At 38.7% G+C, this 19,617-nt stretch overlaps 1 protein-coding gene across 1 annotated transcript; it reads left to right on the forward strand.

Moving 5' to 3' along the window:
- Positions 1-17,351: 17,351 nt before the first annotated feature.
- On the forward strand, positions 17,352-18,473 carry LOC121025660 (60S ribosomal protein L36a-like). Its single transcript, XM_040468295.1, has one exon. It carries the CDS (start codon positions 17,628-17,630, stop codon positions 17,946-17,948), a length of 321 nt encoding a protein of 106 aa, XP_040324229.1. The 5' UTR covers positions 17,352-17,627; the 3' UTR covers positions 17,949-18,473.
- The last annotated feature ends 1,144 nt before the right edge of the window (positions 18,474-19,617 follow it).

Here is a 19,617-nt window from a genome sequence, read left to right on the forward strand (position 1 = left end):
TAGTAATAAAACAAAGGGGTGCCTGTGGCTCAGTCGGTTAAGTGCCTGACTTTGGTTCAGATCATGAGCTCATGGTTCGTGGGTTTGAGCTCCACATTAGGCTCCACGCTGACAGCAACAGCACGGAGCCTGCTTGGGATTCTCTCTCTCTACCTCTGTCTCTGCCTCTCCCATGCTCTCTCTCTCTCAAAATAAATAAACTTTAATTAATAATAATAACAATAAAACAAGGGCAAGTTTTACCTTCAGCATAGTGGGTAATGATTTATAGGACATAAATAAAGGGAGAAGTGCTGTGAAAATTCACAATATAAATGTAATACCTCTTCTATGCTGATGTCTACAGTTCAATCATCAGAGAGTTTTTCCTTTGAATTAAGCACTTCCCCTCTTCCTATGTCCCACTTTAAAAGTCAATAACCTTAAAAAGAATAACATATAAATTTGCTAACATGTCAATACAAACATGCTTATCATATGGTGTACTTTCCTGATAGGATATGACAAGCCCAAAAGGTCTCTAGGCCCAGGAAAGGAGTAGGAAGTTGGAGAAATGAGTTCAGGAACAGAAAGCAGGATGGTGGGGCAGGTTCAAAGATAAACCAAAGGCAAACTGAAAGTCCCTTCCAAGACAATTCCTACCAACCTCAGATTTCACAACCTCATAACCTGGCCCAGTCTCAGGACATGAGAAAAAAAAAAAAAAAAAATTTGCAGACACACATCTAGCATACAGATATTAAGATTAAAGGAGAAATGAAAAAATATGATATAAATAGGTAACTCTTAAAAAGTAGGCATCACAATGTGAGCATTGTAGCCTTTCAGAAGGCTAATAATTTCTCACAAAAAAATTGAGACATCTTCTTGAAGTTTATCTGAAAGAAAAGTCTTTCCAGTTATAATAATCTTACAAAGTAGCAGGGCTGAAAAGGTTTTCTGGCTTTATTAGTGAAAAACGGATCTGTCTTTAAGTGGCACAAGCCATGTCCTCTCTCATCTCACATCACTCCAGAACAAGCAGAAAAAAACAAATCTGTACCTGATAACTTCTAAAAACATAAAGAAAATCAAAAGAAAGAAATGTCAGCGTAGTTGCCAGAAGTCCTTTACAGAGTAGTTCTTCTTAGAAATGACAAACAGGAAGAAAGTTACTGTCATCTGACAAACATTGGCTGAGACCAGACACAAATGAAACTCCTGCTCCTCCCGAAAGGTATGTATCACCTGTAGTGCCCTCAGCCACATGAGTCTGTGGAAGACTGACTGCACCAATTCTCCACATGTCTCTGTCTCCATGACTTTGCCATGTGATTCTGTCGTTCATCTCACTAAAGACACAGGGTCTATTTCCTCACCCCTTCAATCTGATGTCACCCATGCACTTTGTCCAGTAGGTGAGGCCTAGACCACAAAAGGCCTTGCACGTTCCCACTTGCCCTCTCATATACCTCTGAAATTGCTACAAAAACATGCCCAGGATGGCCTGCTGGAGGATGAAAGACATATGGAACAGAGCCACAGTCAATGTGGCTGAGGTCAGCCTAACTCAGCCAATAGCCAGCTGACCCCCAGATAAAAGAGCAAGCCCACCAAAGACTGTCAGACACATGAGTGAGCCAAGCAGGCAAAACCAGCCTATAGGAACCTACAGGCAGCCAAGCCCCAGAGGTGTGAGCCCAGCAGAGAGCAGCAGAGCCACCTAGCTAACCACCCCAGGTGCACCAGCAATAGATCTTCTTGTTATTTAAGACTAAGGCTTTGTGGTTGTTTATCATGCAGCTTTACCGGGGCAATAGGTAACTGGTACCAAGTGCGAGTTTTGGGGCTCCACTCTTGTGCTTGGAATATCTGGAAAGCCAAAGACAGCTTTATTATACCTGACTACTCAACAGTTTCGTGGGGCAGCCAACCAATGCACTTCCTGCAGCATTTTCCCTTTCTTCCCTAAAGGATGCAAACATATGGGTAACTCTGTGGTAACCTTCCTTGACATCTTTCATCAGAGGACCAGTCCTAACCACATGAATCATGAAGATACTGAAAGAATAAGGAAAGCATATGCCTATTAAAGATACTTGGTGGTAGCAGAGGATGGTCTATGTAAAAATTTATAATAAAACATGCACATATGCATGGAAAAGGACCTCAAAGGTTACGTACTGAAGATCCAAAAAGGTTTTTTCCTACGAGGATAGGTGAGATTATGGGTTAATGTTCTTTTGCTTGTCCATGATTCCTGACTTTCCTGAACTGAACATGAATGTATTTGTAATTTCCAAAAGAGAGAAACATAAAACATGAAAGAAACAGTAAAACTTTCAAAGAAAGTAAGAGCAAATATTTAAGTTTATTTTCAGGGGTTGAGCAGGTTATCATTTGTAGTTAAGTCAATTATGCATAACTGTTGGATGAAAATTAATTAGCTGAAATTTAAAAAGCAGAAATCAGGAGACAATTCTGAAAAACAACAAAATCGCTTGCAGACATATAAATAGTTGCCAGGTGCATGCAAATTTGTAATGCTTTTTGTAAAAAGGACAAGATACAAGCATTTTCTAATAAACTTTTGCCTAGAGCAGGGTCAACAATTTTTTTCTATAAAGAGCCTGATGATAAATATTTGAGGCTTTGCAAGCCAGACTGTCTCTGCTACAACTATTCTGCCATTGTAGCACAAGAGTAGCCATAGACAATCTGTGAATAAATGGACATGAATATGTTTCAGTAAAACTTTATTTATAATAGCAGGTGGCAGGCCAGATTTGGCCTATAGCCATAGTGTGCCTTCCTCTGGACTAGACAAATTGGTGCCAAAGCAACAACAGCTTATGATCGCATTGGCAATAACTTACTTATGCCAGAGTGATGACGTGTTTTCTGCACCTGACAGTCCCTCTATACCTTTGCCTGCTGTCAAATCCTTTTCCTTCTTTATGTCTCATCCTCCTCTTCAAGAACCCTGAGCTGCTTACCTTAGAAGTATGTTCTAACCACCTGTTTACTTATACTTCTCTTCCATTAGGCTAACAGCAAGATTATGTCCTAATCACTTTTATATCCCCAGAGCCTTGGGGAGAGCCTGAACCATAACAGATTCTCAACAAATGAATGTGAAGTGAGTGATTATGCAAAACACAATAATGTCAAGAGGCGACAAGCCACAGACTGGGAGAAAATATTTGCAAATGACATCTCTGATAAAGGACTATTATCCAAAATATACAAAGAACTCTTAAAACCCAACAATAAGAATATGAACAACCCAACTAAAAAATGGGCAAGGTATCTGCACAAACACCTCAGCAAAGAAGACTAGAGAGGCAAATAAGCATATAAAAAGACGCTCAATGTCATATGTCATCAGGGACATGCAAATTAAAACAACAGTAGGATATCACACACACCTATCAGAATGGCCAAAATCTAGAACACTGATAATACCAAATACTGGCAAGGATGTGGAGCAACAGGAACTCTCATTCAGTGCTGGGATATTGCAAAATGGGACAGCTACTTTGGAAGATAATTTGGCAGTTCCATACAAAACTACACATGCTCTTTTATACCATCCAGCAATTGTGTCCCTTAGTATTATTTACCCAAAGTAATTAAAAACATATGTCTACACAAAAACCTACCTACAGGTATCTATAGCAGCTTTATTTATAATTGCCAAAACATAGAAGCAACCAAGATGTCTTTCAGTAGGTGAGTAGATAAATTGTCATATATCCAGACAAAGGAGTATTAATTCATGCTAAAAAAAAAAAAAATCTATCAAGCTATGAAAAGACATGGAAGAAACTTAAATGCATACTACTAAGTGAAGGAAGCAAGTCTGAAAAAACAACATACTGTACGATTCTGATGACATGACATTCTGAAAAAGGCAAAAACTATGGAGACAGTAAAAAAATTAGTGCTTACCAGGAGTTAGGGGCAAGGGGGAGAGATGAATAGGTAGAGCACAGAGGATTTTTAGGGCAGTAAAAACACTCTATGTGATATTATAATGATGGATACATGTCATTTCATATTTGTCAAAATCCCTAAAATGCACAACACCAAGGGTGAACCCTAATGTATACTATGGACTTCAGGTGATAATGATGTGTCAGTGTAGGTCATTTATTATAACAAATTGCCCAGCAACAGATGAACTTGAGCCCTGCTTTGGGTGAGCACAAGCCCCACTTTGGGTGAGCCCTGCTTCTCTCTCTCTCTCTCTCTCTCTCTCTCTCTCTCTCTCTGCCCCTTGTTCACTTGCGCCCTCTCTCTCTCTCTCTCTCAACAACAACAACAACAACAACCAACAACAACAACAAATACACCACTCTGGTGGGGAATGTTGATAGTGGAGGGGCTAGGCATGTGTGGGGCACGGAGTGTTTGAGAAATCTCTGTACTTTCTGCTCAATTTTGCTGCAAACCTAAAAGTGCTCTAAAACATTAAGTCTACACACACACACACACACACACACACACACACACACACACACACAAACTCACATCATTATTGTAAATGCTCACTCAGCCTTTCCTACAGCCTTTAGGAGACATTAAAAGCTAATTACCTGATCAGGCAATGGCTTCACAGATCTGACATCAAAAGCACAAGTGGCAAAAGAAAAAATAAATAGAACGTCATCAAAATTAAAAACTTTTTTGCCACAAATGTTACCATCAAGAAAGTAAAAAACAACCCACAAAATGGGAGAATATTTTTTATAAATCATGTATCTAATGAGGGACTGGCATGTAGAATATGTAAAGAACTTTTATAATGCAGTAATAAAAAGACAAATATACTGATTTTAAATGGGCAAAGGATTTAAATAGACATTTCTCCAAAGATGTACAAATATATATTTCTTAGTGCAGTAATAATAATTATGATTATAATACTATTCATTTTATGTTTAAAAAGCAATTATTAAAATCTTTCAAATAATTAAATAGGGAAAGAGATTGGCAATAAAACGTTCTATTAAGAGAGAGTTCATTAGGTAGATACATTTAGGAAAAACCTTTTATCCCCACCAATGTTGTACAATTTCTTTTATTTATTTTTAACCATCAGTTTGTTCTCTTTAGTTAAGAGTCTATTTCTTGGTTTGTCTCTCTTTTTTTTTCCCTTTGCTCGTTTGTTGTGTTTCTTAAATTCCACATGAGTGAAATCATGTATTATTTGTCTTTCTCTGACTGACTTATTTCACTTAGCATTATATCCTCTAGATCCATCCATGTTGTTGCAAATGGCAAGATTTCATTCTTTTTATGGGCTGAGTTATATTCCATTATATTTATGTATATGTGTATACATGTGTATGTATACGTGTGTGTGTGTATATACATGTATCTCCATCCCACTTCTTCTTTATCCATTCATCTATTGGCAGATATTTGGGTTGCTTCCTTATCTTGGCTATGGTAAATAGTGCTGCAATAAACACAGGGGTGCATATATCTTTTTGAATTAGTGTTTCATATTTTGGGGGTAAATACCCAGTAGTGGAATTACTGGATCCTATGGTAATTCTGTTTTTAATTTTTTGAGGAACCTCCATGTTTTCCACAGTGGCTAAACCACTTTGAATTCCCACCAACCATGCACAAAGACTCCTTTTTCTCCACATACTCACCAACACTTGTTTCTTGTAATATTGTACAATTTTAATAATTATATATAATTCTAATTTCTGTAAAGTGTTTCAGTGTACACTCAGTCATAACATTAAGCAAAATACGCTTTAAGGATGCACCAAAAGGCCTTGCCCATCCCTTACCCCAAATTCCCCCTTTTGGTGCATCCTGGATTCAACTCAGACCTCTACCACCAAACTTCTGGGAGCTGCCTGAGCTGAGCCAGAGTAGGACAACATGTACTAAATAAAGCTCGGAGGAATCAACTCTGAGCGGTAGTCACCTACTTACGATTTTGAATGTTTTAAAAATACTTGAAATAAAAGTTATCGTTGTAATCTTTTTTGGACATTTTCAATCCTTTTTGGACTAAGACAGGTATTTAAATGTATAAAAATAAACCGCATTTCTATGTTTTAAATTGTATATACATATTTTTTAAGTGTTAAAAACGACATTGCCGGGGCGCCCGGGTGGCTCAATAGGTTAAGCGTCCGACTTCAGCTCAAGTCATGATCTCGTGGTTCGTGAGTTCAAGCCCTGCATCGGGGTCGCTGCTGTCAGCACAGAGCCTGCTTCAGATCCTGTGTCTCCCTCTCTCTCTGCCACCTTACTAAGTGCGTGTGTGTGTGTGAGCACGCAGGTGTGCGCTCTCTCGCTCTCTCTCTCTCTCTCTCTCTCTCGCTCTCTCTCTCAAAAATAAACATTTAAAAAAAAGAAAAGCAAACAGAATTTTTTTTTTTTAATGGCAATGTCAACTTTTCTTACCCACTTCATTGGTTGTGAGTTCTTTAAAAAGAAAACAAAACCACAGGTCCAAAATGGCATCACTTAGGCCAAGTCACCAAACCAACGCCTAATATCTAACCTAATTACACTTGCAACCTCCTACAGAAATGTAGTCTTAACTGGTCAGGAATTTTCTGGTAAACACCAATGAGACAATTTGTCACATGGTCCTCTCCATCTCCCAAAGGAAGATGAGATAAACCACCCCCTAAAACCCCACTGTCCCCAAATGAAGGTGACCTCACCTGAAATAATTCTTTTTTCTATTTATGATTTCCCTGTCTTGCCTCTAGAAACCTTTCCCTTTTTGGAGCCCTTTGGAGCTCCCCTCTCCTTGCTACACAGGATGCTACCCAATTCATGAATCATTTAATAAAGACAATTACATCTTCACATTTACTCTGTTGAATTTCATTCTTTAACAGTTCTGTTTCACAACAGACATCCACTAATTAATTTTTGACGATCTTCATAGCAAAGTAAACAGGCAAAGAATTGCAAAAAGAGCACTCCATTGTTTTTTGCAAGTCTGTCTCCAGAGTCTTTTTATTTAAACAGAAAAAGAATGCATTTCCTTTAAAAGAATAGTACTTTTGTTAATCAAAAATAGGGGATGAAAAAGTCATACTAGATCCAGTGAACCAACAGCCAGGCTTTGTTTCCAGCTAATTAAAAAGTAGAAAAGAACCTGGTTTCCATTCCATTATAATTGTGTTCCTTTTAACAACAGTGTGATAAGCTAAGGAATTATGACAAAATGCAATTACTTAATCTAATATTTTCAATAATTCCAATTGTGTTTGATTCTATTCTATACGTTTCCTAAAATACTTGCATTACTCTCAGGGCACCTGGGTGGCTCAATTGGTTAAACGTCCAACTCTTGATTTCAGCTCAGGTCATGATCTCACAGGTCATGAGTTCGAGCCCCACATCGGGCTCCTCATTGACCACACGGAGCCTGCTTGGGATCCTCTCTCTCTGCCCCTCTCCTGCTCCTGCTCTCCCTCCTTCTCTCTCTCTCTCTCTCTCTCTCTCTCTCTCAAAATAAATAAATAAAACTTTTAAAAAATATATCTGCATTACTCTCAACATTTTTACCTTATTATCAGGACCTTCGTAATTCCTTTTTTTTTAATGTTTATTTCTGAGAGAGAGAGAGAGAGAGAGAGAGAGAGAGAGAGCGTGAGTGGGGCAGAGAGAAAGGGAGACACAAAATCTGAAGCAGGCTCCAGGCTCTGAGCTGTCAGCACAGAGCCCGACACAGGGCTCAAAATCGTGAATTGCGAGATCACGACCTGAGCCAAAGTCTAACGCTCAACCGACTGAGCCACCCAGGCGCCCCAGGACCTTCATAATTCCTAAAGCATTGTTTTCTGGAATTTCACAAAAAAAAAAAATGTGTATGCATTTAACATTTCCAGCTGACCCCGCCAGGATTATTTAATTCTACAGGGGTACACACCTTTGACTGACTATGGTTCCAGTGACTAGGCTATTTTACAACTCTGTAAGTTTAGAAGTTAATTTGTAGAAAACTATCAGTAATGCAAATAACTGCCATTGATTGAAATGCAAATTAATTTTGTTGGGTAGAACTATAATTAATTTCTGCCCTATAGAAAGGATGACCTCAAATATTACATTTTATAGCATATAGAACAGTACTGTCATATATACATACATATAGTACCTATAAAAGACATATATATGTCATAATGCCATATATAAATATATAGATATATCACATGCCACATATGTAATATCACATTTCTTTTTTTTTTTTTTTAATTTTTTAACGTTTGTTTATTTATTTTTGAGACAGAGAGAGACAGAGCATGAACAGGGGAGGGGCAGAGAGAGGAAGACAAAGAATCTGAAACAGGCTCCAGGCTCTGAGCGGTCAGCACAGAGCCCAATGCAGGGCTCAAACTCACGGACCATGAGATCATGACCTGAGCCAAAGTCGGACGCTTAACCGACCAAGCCACCCAGGCGCCCCATGTAATTTTACATTTCTTAGCACCATGTTAAAAAAGGTAAAAATTTAAGAGATGAAATTCATTTAAATAATAGATTTTAACTTAATATATCCAAAATATTGTCATTTCAACAAGTAATCAACTTTTAAAATATTGAGATGTTTTATATTCTTTTTTTGTACACTAAATCTCCAAAATTCAATATGTACTTTACATTTACAGCACATCTCAAATCATATTGGCCATAATTCAGTGCTCAATAGCCACATATGATTAGTGGCTACCATACTGGATGGTGCAGCTGTATAGTCTTTATTTGTTTGCATCAGTCTGGATGGTTCAACCACTACATCTGCTCATGCAAGTATTTGCCAGAACATTTTTGGTGTTAATCCTAGATATTTCTTCAGCACCTACTATATGCCTGGGTGTTCACTATTTACTAGGACAGGTATATAACTGCGTAATGGATGTCCCCTGCCATCAAAGAATAAGATGAGATAAGACATATAATCCTTATAAATTTAGAAAACAAGACATCAAATAAATAAATTCTTAAATTCAGTGGACAACACATAAATGAATAATCAATACAGATAGGCATAGTCAAGGAGAAGGGAAGAAAGGAGCCAAGGATATTCAAAGCTTAATAAACAGGATGAGGAAGGAAAGGTGTAAGTTAGAGCTTAGACAAAACAGAAAGTCACTGGCCTGATTTTATCAGACTCTATTTATTTGGTTCAGATCATGGTTTTCATAATATATGGTTGCTCTTTGGTAAATAAAATAAAATAGCTTTAGAATGAAAATAGATCTTGTATTTTATATGTTATATGATCTCAACCCTGTTCTAAAAATGCACTTTGAATTTTTTTTTTAATGTTTATTTATTTTTGAGAAAGAGAGAGAGAGTGTGAGCAGGGGAGGGGGCAGAGAAAGAGAGAGAGACACAGAACCCAAAGCAGGCTCCAGGCTCTGAGCTGTCAGCACAGAGCCCGAAGCAGGGCTGGAACTCAGGGACTGTGAGATCATGACCTGAGGCAAAGTTGGATGCTTAACCGACTGAGCCACCCAGGCGCCCCTACAAACGCACTTTAAAAGACAGGAAGAAAACACTCAAAAATGGCCCCTAGATAACTGGATTGATTATGGTAGGGTAGAGGATGATCCTGGCTTCTTTGAAGTTATATCCTTCACTTTTTCAATAATCATGTAATATTTTTATAGTTAGAAAAAATATATACTGTTTATAGTATGTAAAGAAGTTGCACTTACCTGATGGCTCCAGAAACAAGATTGTACTAAAAGGCATGTCTAACAATTCCCGTATGATCTCTTGAGGTCTTAAAAACTAAAACAGGAGTCCAGGGCTTTTCATATCACATATTCCAGAACCACTGGCTATTGGAGTGATAAACTGTGGAGTAAGCTTTCATCCATTTTCTAAGAATTTCATCTTACAACTGTGAGAAGAATCAACTATTAAAAAAAAGAGACTCAAGTATTGCTCAAGTTAATGACTACCTAGGGTTGATTTTACTTTTGGAAAAGCAGCTTGCTAAAGGTGACTGCCTCATTGTTAAGTAAGGTTCATGGCTAATGGTTTTGACAAGTAAAGCTGTTCAAATGCCCAAGGTGGCTCACTTGATCACACATCCTCTGCTGGCCATGCAATTGATGGGAATTTTAAACACAGCTTTCATCTTTGACCTTTGTCTTTATGATTTAGTTCATAGAGTGAACTATTGTCATATCTTCCAGTTAACTTGACCAAATAGCTCTTGAAGAATAATTGGATCCTTTACCTTGCGCTTTGCCCACCCTACTTCTAGCACAATCATTAAGCATGTCTTATCCTTATTTGCTTTTGATATTTACTAATTACTATTAACCACTGCCCTTTGTCTACTTCATTCTCTCATTCTGATTCTTTCCACCTACTCAGCTATTTCTTGTCCTTCCCACATATTCTTCTGCTTTAGCCCAGTAGTTCCAAGTTGACTTCTTGAAATAAGCCTGGCACACTTTCAAAATGCTAGAACGTTTAGTAGATTTATAATGAGATGCTGTTTAAGTGTGGTAACTCCTTATCAATCAGTAAAGTTAACAATTTTTACTGATCAACCACTGTATTTTTGGATTTATGAAACTATTATAGGGAATTTTTTAAGCAAGTGTGGACCTAAAGAAGTCCTAAATAGCTTGCTTTTACTCATGCAGTCAAGCAGTGAGAAAAAAAAGTGTGAATGATAGCATAAGAATATATTTGAGTTCACTACATTGCTCTTTATGCTAATGAAAACAGTGAAAACAACCTAAATATCTAATAAGGAAATTGAGGGGAATTATATATATATCTAATCAGTAAAATATCATGCAGTTATTTGAATACTAATTGTGATGTCATTTGAGCAAATAGTTACCAGGAATAGCCTTTTAACATTACTTGCTTTTACATATATGATCCCACTCACTTTCCTGTCTCTGGATCGTTAATGATCCTTTGTGACCTGTATGAAATACTTTTTCTCTCCTCTCCCTGCCCCAAACCAATCTCCATGACTTCAAATCCAAATGCTACACGTTTATCAACATTTATTTAACAAGCACTTGTTGTGTACCTTGCCCGTTGGCACCTGCCCTCATGGGGCTCAGGGTCAAATAATCACACAAGTAAGTATATGATTACAAATGGAATGAGGACTGTCAAGTAAATAGTTATAAAAGAGAGTAATCCAGGGACAGCTTCCCTGTAGAAGTGACACCTGAGCTGGAATCAAAAATACAAGATGAAGCACTGGGGGGGAGGGGGGGGCGGGCAACATGTGCTATGACCCTGTTACAGAAAATGCATGGTTTTTTCAGAGAATTGAAAAAAGGCCAGTTTGGCTGCGACACAGGGAAATGATGAGGAAGTACTTTGAGAAGAGGTGGAGAGGTAAGATTGTGACTATGTAAGACTGGAGTTTTTAACATAGGACAGTGGAAATCACTGAAGAATTTTAAGGTCAAGACATGGAGGGGTGATGTGATTGATCCAACTTGCATTTTGAAAAGATGATAATGGCTTCAGTGTGGAGCCTGGATTGGAAAGAGACCAGGGTGGACACAGGGAGAACAATTAGGAGTCTACCACACTGGTCTGGGTGAGAGTTCTAGCTTGACCTGGGGAGCTGGCTGTAGAAACAGAGAAAAAGGACACAGATCTACGAGGTATTTAAATGATACAGTTAGTAAGGCTTGATGACAGACCACAATAAAGAATAAAGGAAAGAAGTGGCTGGGATGACTCCTAGGTTTCTGTCTTGTGGAATCAAATGGACAGTGGTGTCATTCATTACAAGATAAGGTTGAGAACTGGTGATCATGAGTTTGGTTAAGTATGACCACCCCATCATGGACTTATAGATAATTACTGAAGTGCGCAGTGATAAATCAATTGTTGGTTGTAGTAGTCATGTGATCAATTTACAGAACATTTCCTTCATCAAGAAACTCGTAAGTTGTGGTGAGAGGGCAGGGGGGACTTCAGAAGCCATTTGAGGAGAAAATTATTCATACCCCTAAAAATCTGTGTCAAAAGCATTAGGGTCATTAGATTAACTCAACTACAAGAGGTTGTCAACAGGTTCCCATGTAAATAATCTGTTTATTTCTCTGCATTCATAGCCTTCTCTTCCCACTGCTGGCCCCACTTAACTATCATTCAGAAACAAGGTCTAATCAGTATGGCTGGAGAATCTATGGAAGGCTTCATGAAATAAGAAGGCCCTGAGAGGGGTCTTGAAGAATGGGAAAACCTTCGGCAGAACAGGTATAAGAAGAAGAGTCAAGCACATTAGTGCTAAGCAATGGAGCTGAGAAGTAGTATGAGGTCCAGAAGATGCTGAACTGGCCATAATAATAGGTTCAGCTGGGAGGAAGTACAAGGTACAGTGTGGGGAGCCACATTAAAAAGGTTCTTAAATGTTTGATGCACGAGTTTAAATGTTATTCTGCAGTTGGTCACGAATCCGTGGTGCAATCCTCAATTGGATGGAAGGGGAGAAGGAAGAGAACAGAATATCAGCATCATAGATGGAACTCCTCCAAACTAATTATGGTCTCCCATTCTACAGTTGAGAACCATTGCTATAAGACAACAGCACTCAGATATACCCTTAAAGGCAGAGAAAAGCTCCACTGGGATTTAACAGAAGCAAAGTGGTAACTATAAGAAAGCAACACTCTCACTCTGTAGCTTCGTATTCACCTCTTTGTTATTCAATTTTGACAGCCTCGGGACTCCCCCACCCCCACCCCCGGCCCCCCCCCCCCCCACCCCCCCCCCCCCCCCCGCCAACATACTTTTCTCCTTCATTCTCTTTAGCTGAACAACAACTCAGAAAATCTTTTTCTTTGTATTTCCATGGCTCAGTGGAGACAGATTGACATTTTCCAAAATTACATTAGAAACTACTAGGAGAAATAAAACAAGAAGATAAGAATAGCACAAAATGAGTCAAAATTTCCCAAATAAAGATTTGGGGTCCAAAGTTCCCTAAGATAGGTAAGGTCATCAAAGCAGTGAGCCTGAGAGGTTCTGCTGTTCAAGAAGCATCTTCCAACCGGGAACCCCAATCTCTACATAAAAGGATGCAACTACATGGAGCTTACAACTTTTACTAAAAGCCTCTTTCCTCTCCGATTTTCAGGCAACCCAAAATTCCCAGGAGCTTTTTCCCTGTCCTACCTGAGAAGCCACTCTCTCATCCATGCTGTCTAGTCCCACTATCCTTCCCCCTTGACTATTTATCCTTTCCACAAACCAACACACACATCACTTCCTTAAATATCACAAAGTCTGTGCTACAAACCACTATACCAATACACTTCGGTCTCCCTCTCATTCTCATTCTGTCTCTCTCTCTCTCTCCTTTCCCTTTTCAACCTGCACTTTTTTTTTTTTTGAAAACTCTGTTGCAAGAAAGAAAAGACCAAAAGCTGTGAATGTCATACTTTCACCTGAGAGTCACTCTTTCCAGTTCTTCATCTGACTCTAAGCTATGTGGTCACCAAGCTCTGCCTACTCTTCAGCACCCAGGAAAAAATGCCAATGTTCACAAATCCAACCTTATTCTTTTTCAAACCTCCCTTATCTGCTTGAGGCTTATGGCCAAGCTCCAAATCCCTGATGGAAGTACATACTACTTCACACATGAAGAAGGGCAGTGGTGACTGGAACCTCGAACACACAGTGAATGATACAGGTCATGTCCCCAAAGCCACCTGCTCTGCCACCCCTGAAATAACCCGCTCAACATAGTCTTCCTCCTCTCCTCCCAGCACGTCTACCATGTACGTGGAAAAGATATTATCATAGAATTCCACAACATAACAATTCCTTAACTTTAGGAATTAGCTGAAAGAAAGCTGGCAAACATTGAGAAGAAGGAAATAAGAGAGAAACTTAGGTAACTTGGTGGCAAAGGTCTGTTCAGAAAAGGCCCTCTAAATTTTTATGAACTTCCCTTCAGTGGACTTTTTCAGCAAAACGTATTAGAAAGTTATAGGAACTACAATGTCATCAGGAACTCTTAGTATTCACCTGGAAGTGAGGACAAAGTAGAGTGTCCTGCAGAAGACTGTAGTACTTGCAGCCAAGTTGAAAAGGGAACTCAACTCTTGTGGTGGATCATTTCCAAAGATGACCACCAAAAATCCCCTCCATCCCTGAACACACATACCACTCCTCACATCAAGAGGTGGAGCGTACTTTCCCCTGGACCGGTTTTATAACTTGCTTGGGTCAGCAGAATGACACAAAAGTGACATTCTAGTACTCCTAAGAACTACAAGAACTTCAAGGCCTTAAGAAGAGTTATAGTTTCTGCTTTTGTGTTTTTGGGAATCACCTGACAGGTTAAAAAAGCTCAAGCTAAATCACTAAATAAGAAGAGAGAGGCCTGGCCAGCCCCCAACCATTCCAGCTGAGGCCAGACGTGTATTTGATACCATGTTAGACCTTCTCACCCCATCTGAGCTCCCAGCTGAATGCAGCCAGCACCACATCTAGGAGAAGAACTGCCTAGTGGAGCCCAGCCCACTCACAGAAACCATCAGAAATAGGAAGTTGTGGGGCACCCGGCAGGCTCAGTCGGTTAAGCATCCAACTCTTGATCTCAGCTTGGGTCATGATCTCATGATTCATGAGTTCAAGCCCCTGTCAGGCTTTGTCTCTGCCCTTTTGTGCTCATGTGCATTCGCTAGCCCTCTGTCAAAAGAAATAAACAAACTTAAACAAAATAAATTTAAAAAAAAAAATAAGAAGTTGTTATTGTCTTAAGCCACTAAGTTTTGAGGGAGTTTGTTACACCGTAATACAGATAACTGGGATCTGTTTAACAATTCAACCCATCTCAAAGTTATCAACAAATCTAGATCCCAGATAACCTCTTAATTTGTCCACTTTTTATGTATGAACGGTCCTTTTGTTACTTGAGTCTTCTATATTGATCTCAACCATGAATTCCAGACAGTTCTGATTTCAAATATTATATCCCATAGTTCCCATAAGAATAGTTGAAGTTATTAGGGCTTACTTTGAGTTCAGAAACTCTGGCCACTTTATCTATATTATTTCCTTAATATAGTTAATGTTCTAACTTCCTCTTTGATTCTGAAGATACTCTGCATTTTGTTATTGGCCCGAATTTTAAATTTTACTTTCAAAATGTCCAGTGTCTGTATTTGCTGTGATACTTTCCCTTTGAAAGTGTTTTGCAGGTTTATTCATGCTTTTCAAATGTAAATTCAATGTGAGAGCAATGTGTATTCAGACAATAGTATTCATCAGATGTCACCACTGAAATGAAAGGATTTTCAAAATATTCAGCTCTAATCCTTCTCTTCCTTACTCTACAGAATCTGAGACTTAATCAGTGCCAGTGACTTCAATTAGCATATGTAAAATGATGACCCACAAAGCTAGACTTCCCCTTTGGACTTCTCTCCTGAGATTCAGATATAGTTCCAAATGCCCACCAGCTATCTCCACTTGGATGCTCCACAGGCTTTGAAACCTCAGTAGCTCCAAATGAAATTCACTGACTCTCAAAACTTACTCCTTTTTTTTTTTTTTTTTAATGTTTATTTATTTTGAGAGAGAGCACAAGCAGGGGAGGGGCAGAGAGGCAGGAGGCAGGGGGGGTGGGTAGAGAATGAATCTCAACCCGGCTCTGCACTATCAGCCCAGAGCCCAATACGGGCTCGAACTCAAAACACCAGATCATGACCTAAGCCAAAATCATGAGTCAGACGTTTAAACGACTAAGCCACCCTGGTGCCCCAAAACTTATTCTTCCTTAATCCTTCAGTTACTGAAAGACACCAACATTGTTCCAGAAATCTGGTATATGGGTCTCCCCACCAGACCAACAGCCCTAAGTCCCATTCATCTCCGTATCTCCAAATCCTAGCACAGGACCTAGTATATTATAGCACTTGCTAAGCATTTTTTTCAATTAATAATTAAATAAAAACTGGTTCATTATGGTTCTGGTTACCCCAATAAGAAAGATTGGCCCTTGTCTGACCCAACTAAATGTGTCAATACTTTCAGCACCATCTAGTTGCGTCCAAGGCAAGACTTTGTGAAGGACCTTATCACCACCAGCATAAAGAGTGAAAACAAAGTGAGCCACCATAGGCCACATATGCTTGGGAAAATCTTAGCCTCAATATGCCCATGATGTACAGCCTTTTTTACCAGGACTAACAAAGTTCATTTGAACAGGTTACATGATGGACCCACTGCCTCAATTCCCAAGCCCCTAGTGGACTGGCACTCTGGTCTAAGCAAAGCATATCACCTTCCTAATTACAGGAATGAGAGACCTTTTCCTGGTCATTCATGCTGCCATGTCCCCAATGTATTCTTGTGCTTCACAGCTTCACAATATCAAATGGCTCTACCTTTTGAAAAACAAGCTTTTAACTTGATTCTGTTTCTGGTTGAAAATTTGAGCCAGTTCCAAGAATTCAATGTCAACTCAGTTCAAATCTATGGTTTCTTTTTTTTTTTTTATTTAAGTTTGTTTATTTATTTATTGGGGGGGGGGGGGACTTGCAGAGAGAGGAGAGAGAGAATCCCAAGTAGGCTGTATGCTGACGGTATGAAGCCCGATATGGGGCTCAATCCCACGAACAGTGAGATCATGACCTGAGTTGAAATCAAGAGTCGGACACTCAACCATCTAGGCCACCCAGGGGCCCCAAATCTATGGTTTCTTTTTTTTATTTTTTTTTAACATTTATTTTTGAGAGAAAGAGAGAGACAGAGCACAAGCAGGGGAGGGGCAGAGAGACAGGAAGACACGGAATCCGAAGCAGGCTCCAGGCTCTGAGCTGTCAGCACAGAGCCCAATGTGGGGCTCAAACTCACGAACCACAAGATCATGACCTGAGCTGAAGTCGGACACTTAACCAACTGAGCCACCCAGGCACCCCATCTTTAAGGCACTGTGTTGTAGACATTAAGTGCTCTTTGTTGTTGGGTCATGTATACAAACCCAAATCCAGCCTGGCTCATTATGTTCCCCTTTCTCTCTGTGTAGCTCTGTAAGTCCAACCTGCTTCAAAGCCAAACCACTCTGGGTCATACGCATTTTGAGTGTGTCTTTGTAGCCTAAATGTCTTTCATTCTCTTCGTACGGTCATGAGTGACAGCTTTGTGGTCAATGTATTTTTTTTAATGTTTATTTATTTTTGAGAGAGTGACACAGAGTGCAAGCGGTGGAGGGATAGAGAGGGAGGGAGACACAGAATGCAAAGCAGGCTCCAGGCTCTGAGCTGTCAGCACAGAGCCCGACAGGGGGCTCAAAATCACAAACTGAGATCATGACCTGAGCCTAAGTTGGACACTTAACTGACTGAGCCACCCAGGTGCCCCTGTAGTCAATATTTTTAAGATTTATGTCTATGATAACTGCTTTTATATTTCAGATTAATTTATAGCATCTTAATAAGTTATTTGATCTAGCAATTTCTTTGTGAAATCAAGCACATCATCACATATGCATGAGATATCTGCTGGGTTTATAATTCTAGACTCTTAAAAGTAACTCTATTTTTCATTCAAATATGTTTGCTTTTCTGGAGTTTTGGGTGATTATAATGGGTTCATTCAAAATATTCATTCTTGCTTTTCCATGCTGATAGTGCTCTCAAAACATGGTGAACATTCCTAAAACCTGCTGGACTCTCTGTAAGAAGTGTGGCAAGTACCAACAACACAAAGTGACACAATACAAGAAGGGCAATAATACTCTGTATGCCCAGAGAAAGCAGCATTATGACAGGAAGCAGAATGGCTACAGTGAGCGGATTAAGCCGATTTTCTGGAAAAAAACAAAAACAACAAAGAGGGTTATGCTGAGGATTGACTGTATTGAACCCAACTACAGATGTATGAAAATGCTGGCTATTAAAAGATGCAAGCATTTGGAATTGAGAGGACATAAGAAGAGAAAGGGCCACATGATCCATTTCTAAGCTTCATATTTCACTTTATTATGAAGACAATAAGATCTTGAGGTTATGTTCAAACCAAAATAAAAAAAAATACTCTTTATTAAAACAGCACTTCCCATTTTTATAAAATTTGAATAAAAAAAGGAAATTTAATCTCCTTGAAAACAATGCTGGCATTAAAATTCATTATATTCATTTACATAATTATGGGGAAAACTCAGCAAAAACTACCAATCTATTTAACATCTTGAGTTTGATGAAGCACATTAGAACATGAAACACAATACATTGGAACATGAATACACAGTCAAAAGACAGGTCCTTTCATTACCAGACTGTTAGACAACTTCGATAACAAATCTTATCACCCTCTCCTCATCCTTTACCTTTCCATACGTAGTCTACAAAACTATGCAATTGTAAACTGAACTAAACACATTAGCAGTTTACATGAGAATGGATAAAGCTCAAGTATCAGCAAATAACAACTGAGTTTAGCAAATGTTTTCATTAAATTTTAAAAGTAATCTTTAGATCTATAAATTTAATGCACTTCCTATCAAAATCCCAACTGCCTTTTTTTTTTTTGAAGTTAACAAACTGATACTAAAATTCATAAACCATAATAACCAAAACAATCTGGATAAAAAGAACAAATCTGGAGAATTCACACTTCCCAATTTCAAAATTTACTGCAAAGTTATAATAATCAGGACAGAACTGGCATATGGAGATAGATAGATAGATAGATAGACAGACAGGTAGATAGATAATGTTTTTAATGTTTATTTATTCTGAAGGGGGGAGGAGGTGCAGAGAGAGAGGGACACAGGATCCAAAGCAGGCTCTGTGCTGACAGCAGAGAGCCCAATGTGGGCTCACAAACCGTGAGATCATGACCCGAGCCTAAGTTGGACACCTAACTGACTGAGCCACGCAGGTGCCACATGGTCAAGTGATTTTTTACAAGAAATAGCAAGACAATTCAGTGGAGAAAGATAGTCTTCTCAACAACTGGTGCTGGGACAACATGCAAAAGAGTGATGCTGGATCCCTACACTCTATGGAAAATTAACTTAAAATGGATCATAGACCTAAATGTAAAAGCTAAACCTACAAAACACTTAGAAGCAATCATAAGAATACATCTTTATGCCCTCTGGTTAGGAATGATTTCTCAGATAGAACACCAAAAACACAAGGGACAAAAGAAAAAATAAATCAGACATCATCAAGATTAAAAATTGTGTACTTTAAAGGACACCATCAAAATAGCAAAAAGACAACCCACAAAATAAAACATTTGGAAAAGACATATCTGACTGGTATCCAGAATATGTAAAAAAAGCTCTTACTACTCGATAATAAAAAGACTAATAACTAAAAACATGGGCAAAGGATTTGAATAGACATTTTTCCAAAAAAGATATACAAATGACCAATAAACACATGACATGATGCTCAAGATCATTAGTCATCAGGGAAATACAAATCAAAACCACTATGAGATATCACTTCATACCACAAGGATAGCTAAAATCAAAAAGATGGACAATAACAAGTGGTGTAAAGGATATGGAAAAAATTGGAACCCTCATACACTGCTGATGTTAATATAAAATGCTTAATATAAAATACTTATTCTTCAAAAAGCTGAAAATTGTATTGTCATATGATCCAGAAATTTTAC

The sequence above is a fragment of the Herpailurus yagouaroundi genome, unplaced genomic scaffold (assembly GCF_014898765.1).
Source record: "Herpailurus yagouaroundi ecotype Mexico unplaced genomic scaffold, PumYag 67690, whole genome shotgun sequence".
NCBI classification, from domain to species: Eukaryota; Metazoa; Chordata; class Mammalia; order Carnivora; family Felidae; genus Herpailurus; species Herpailurus yagouaroundi.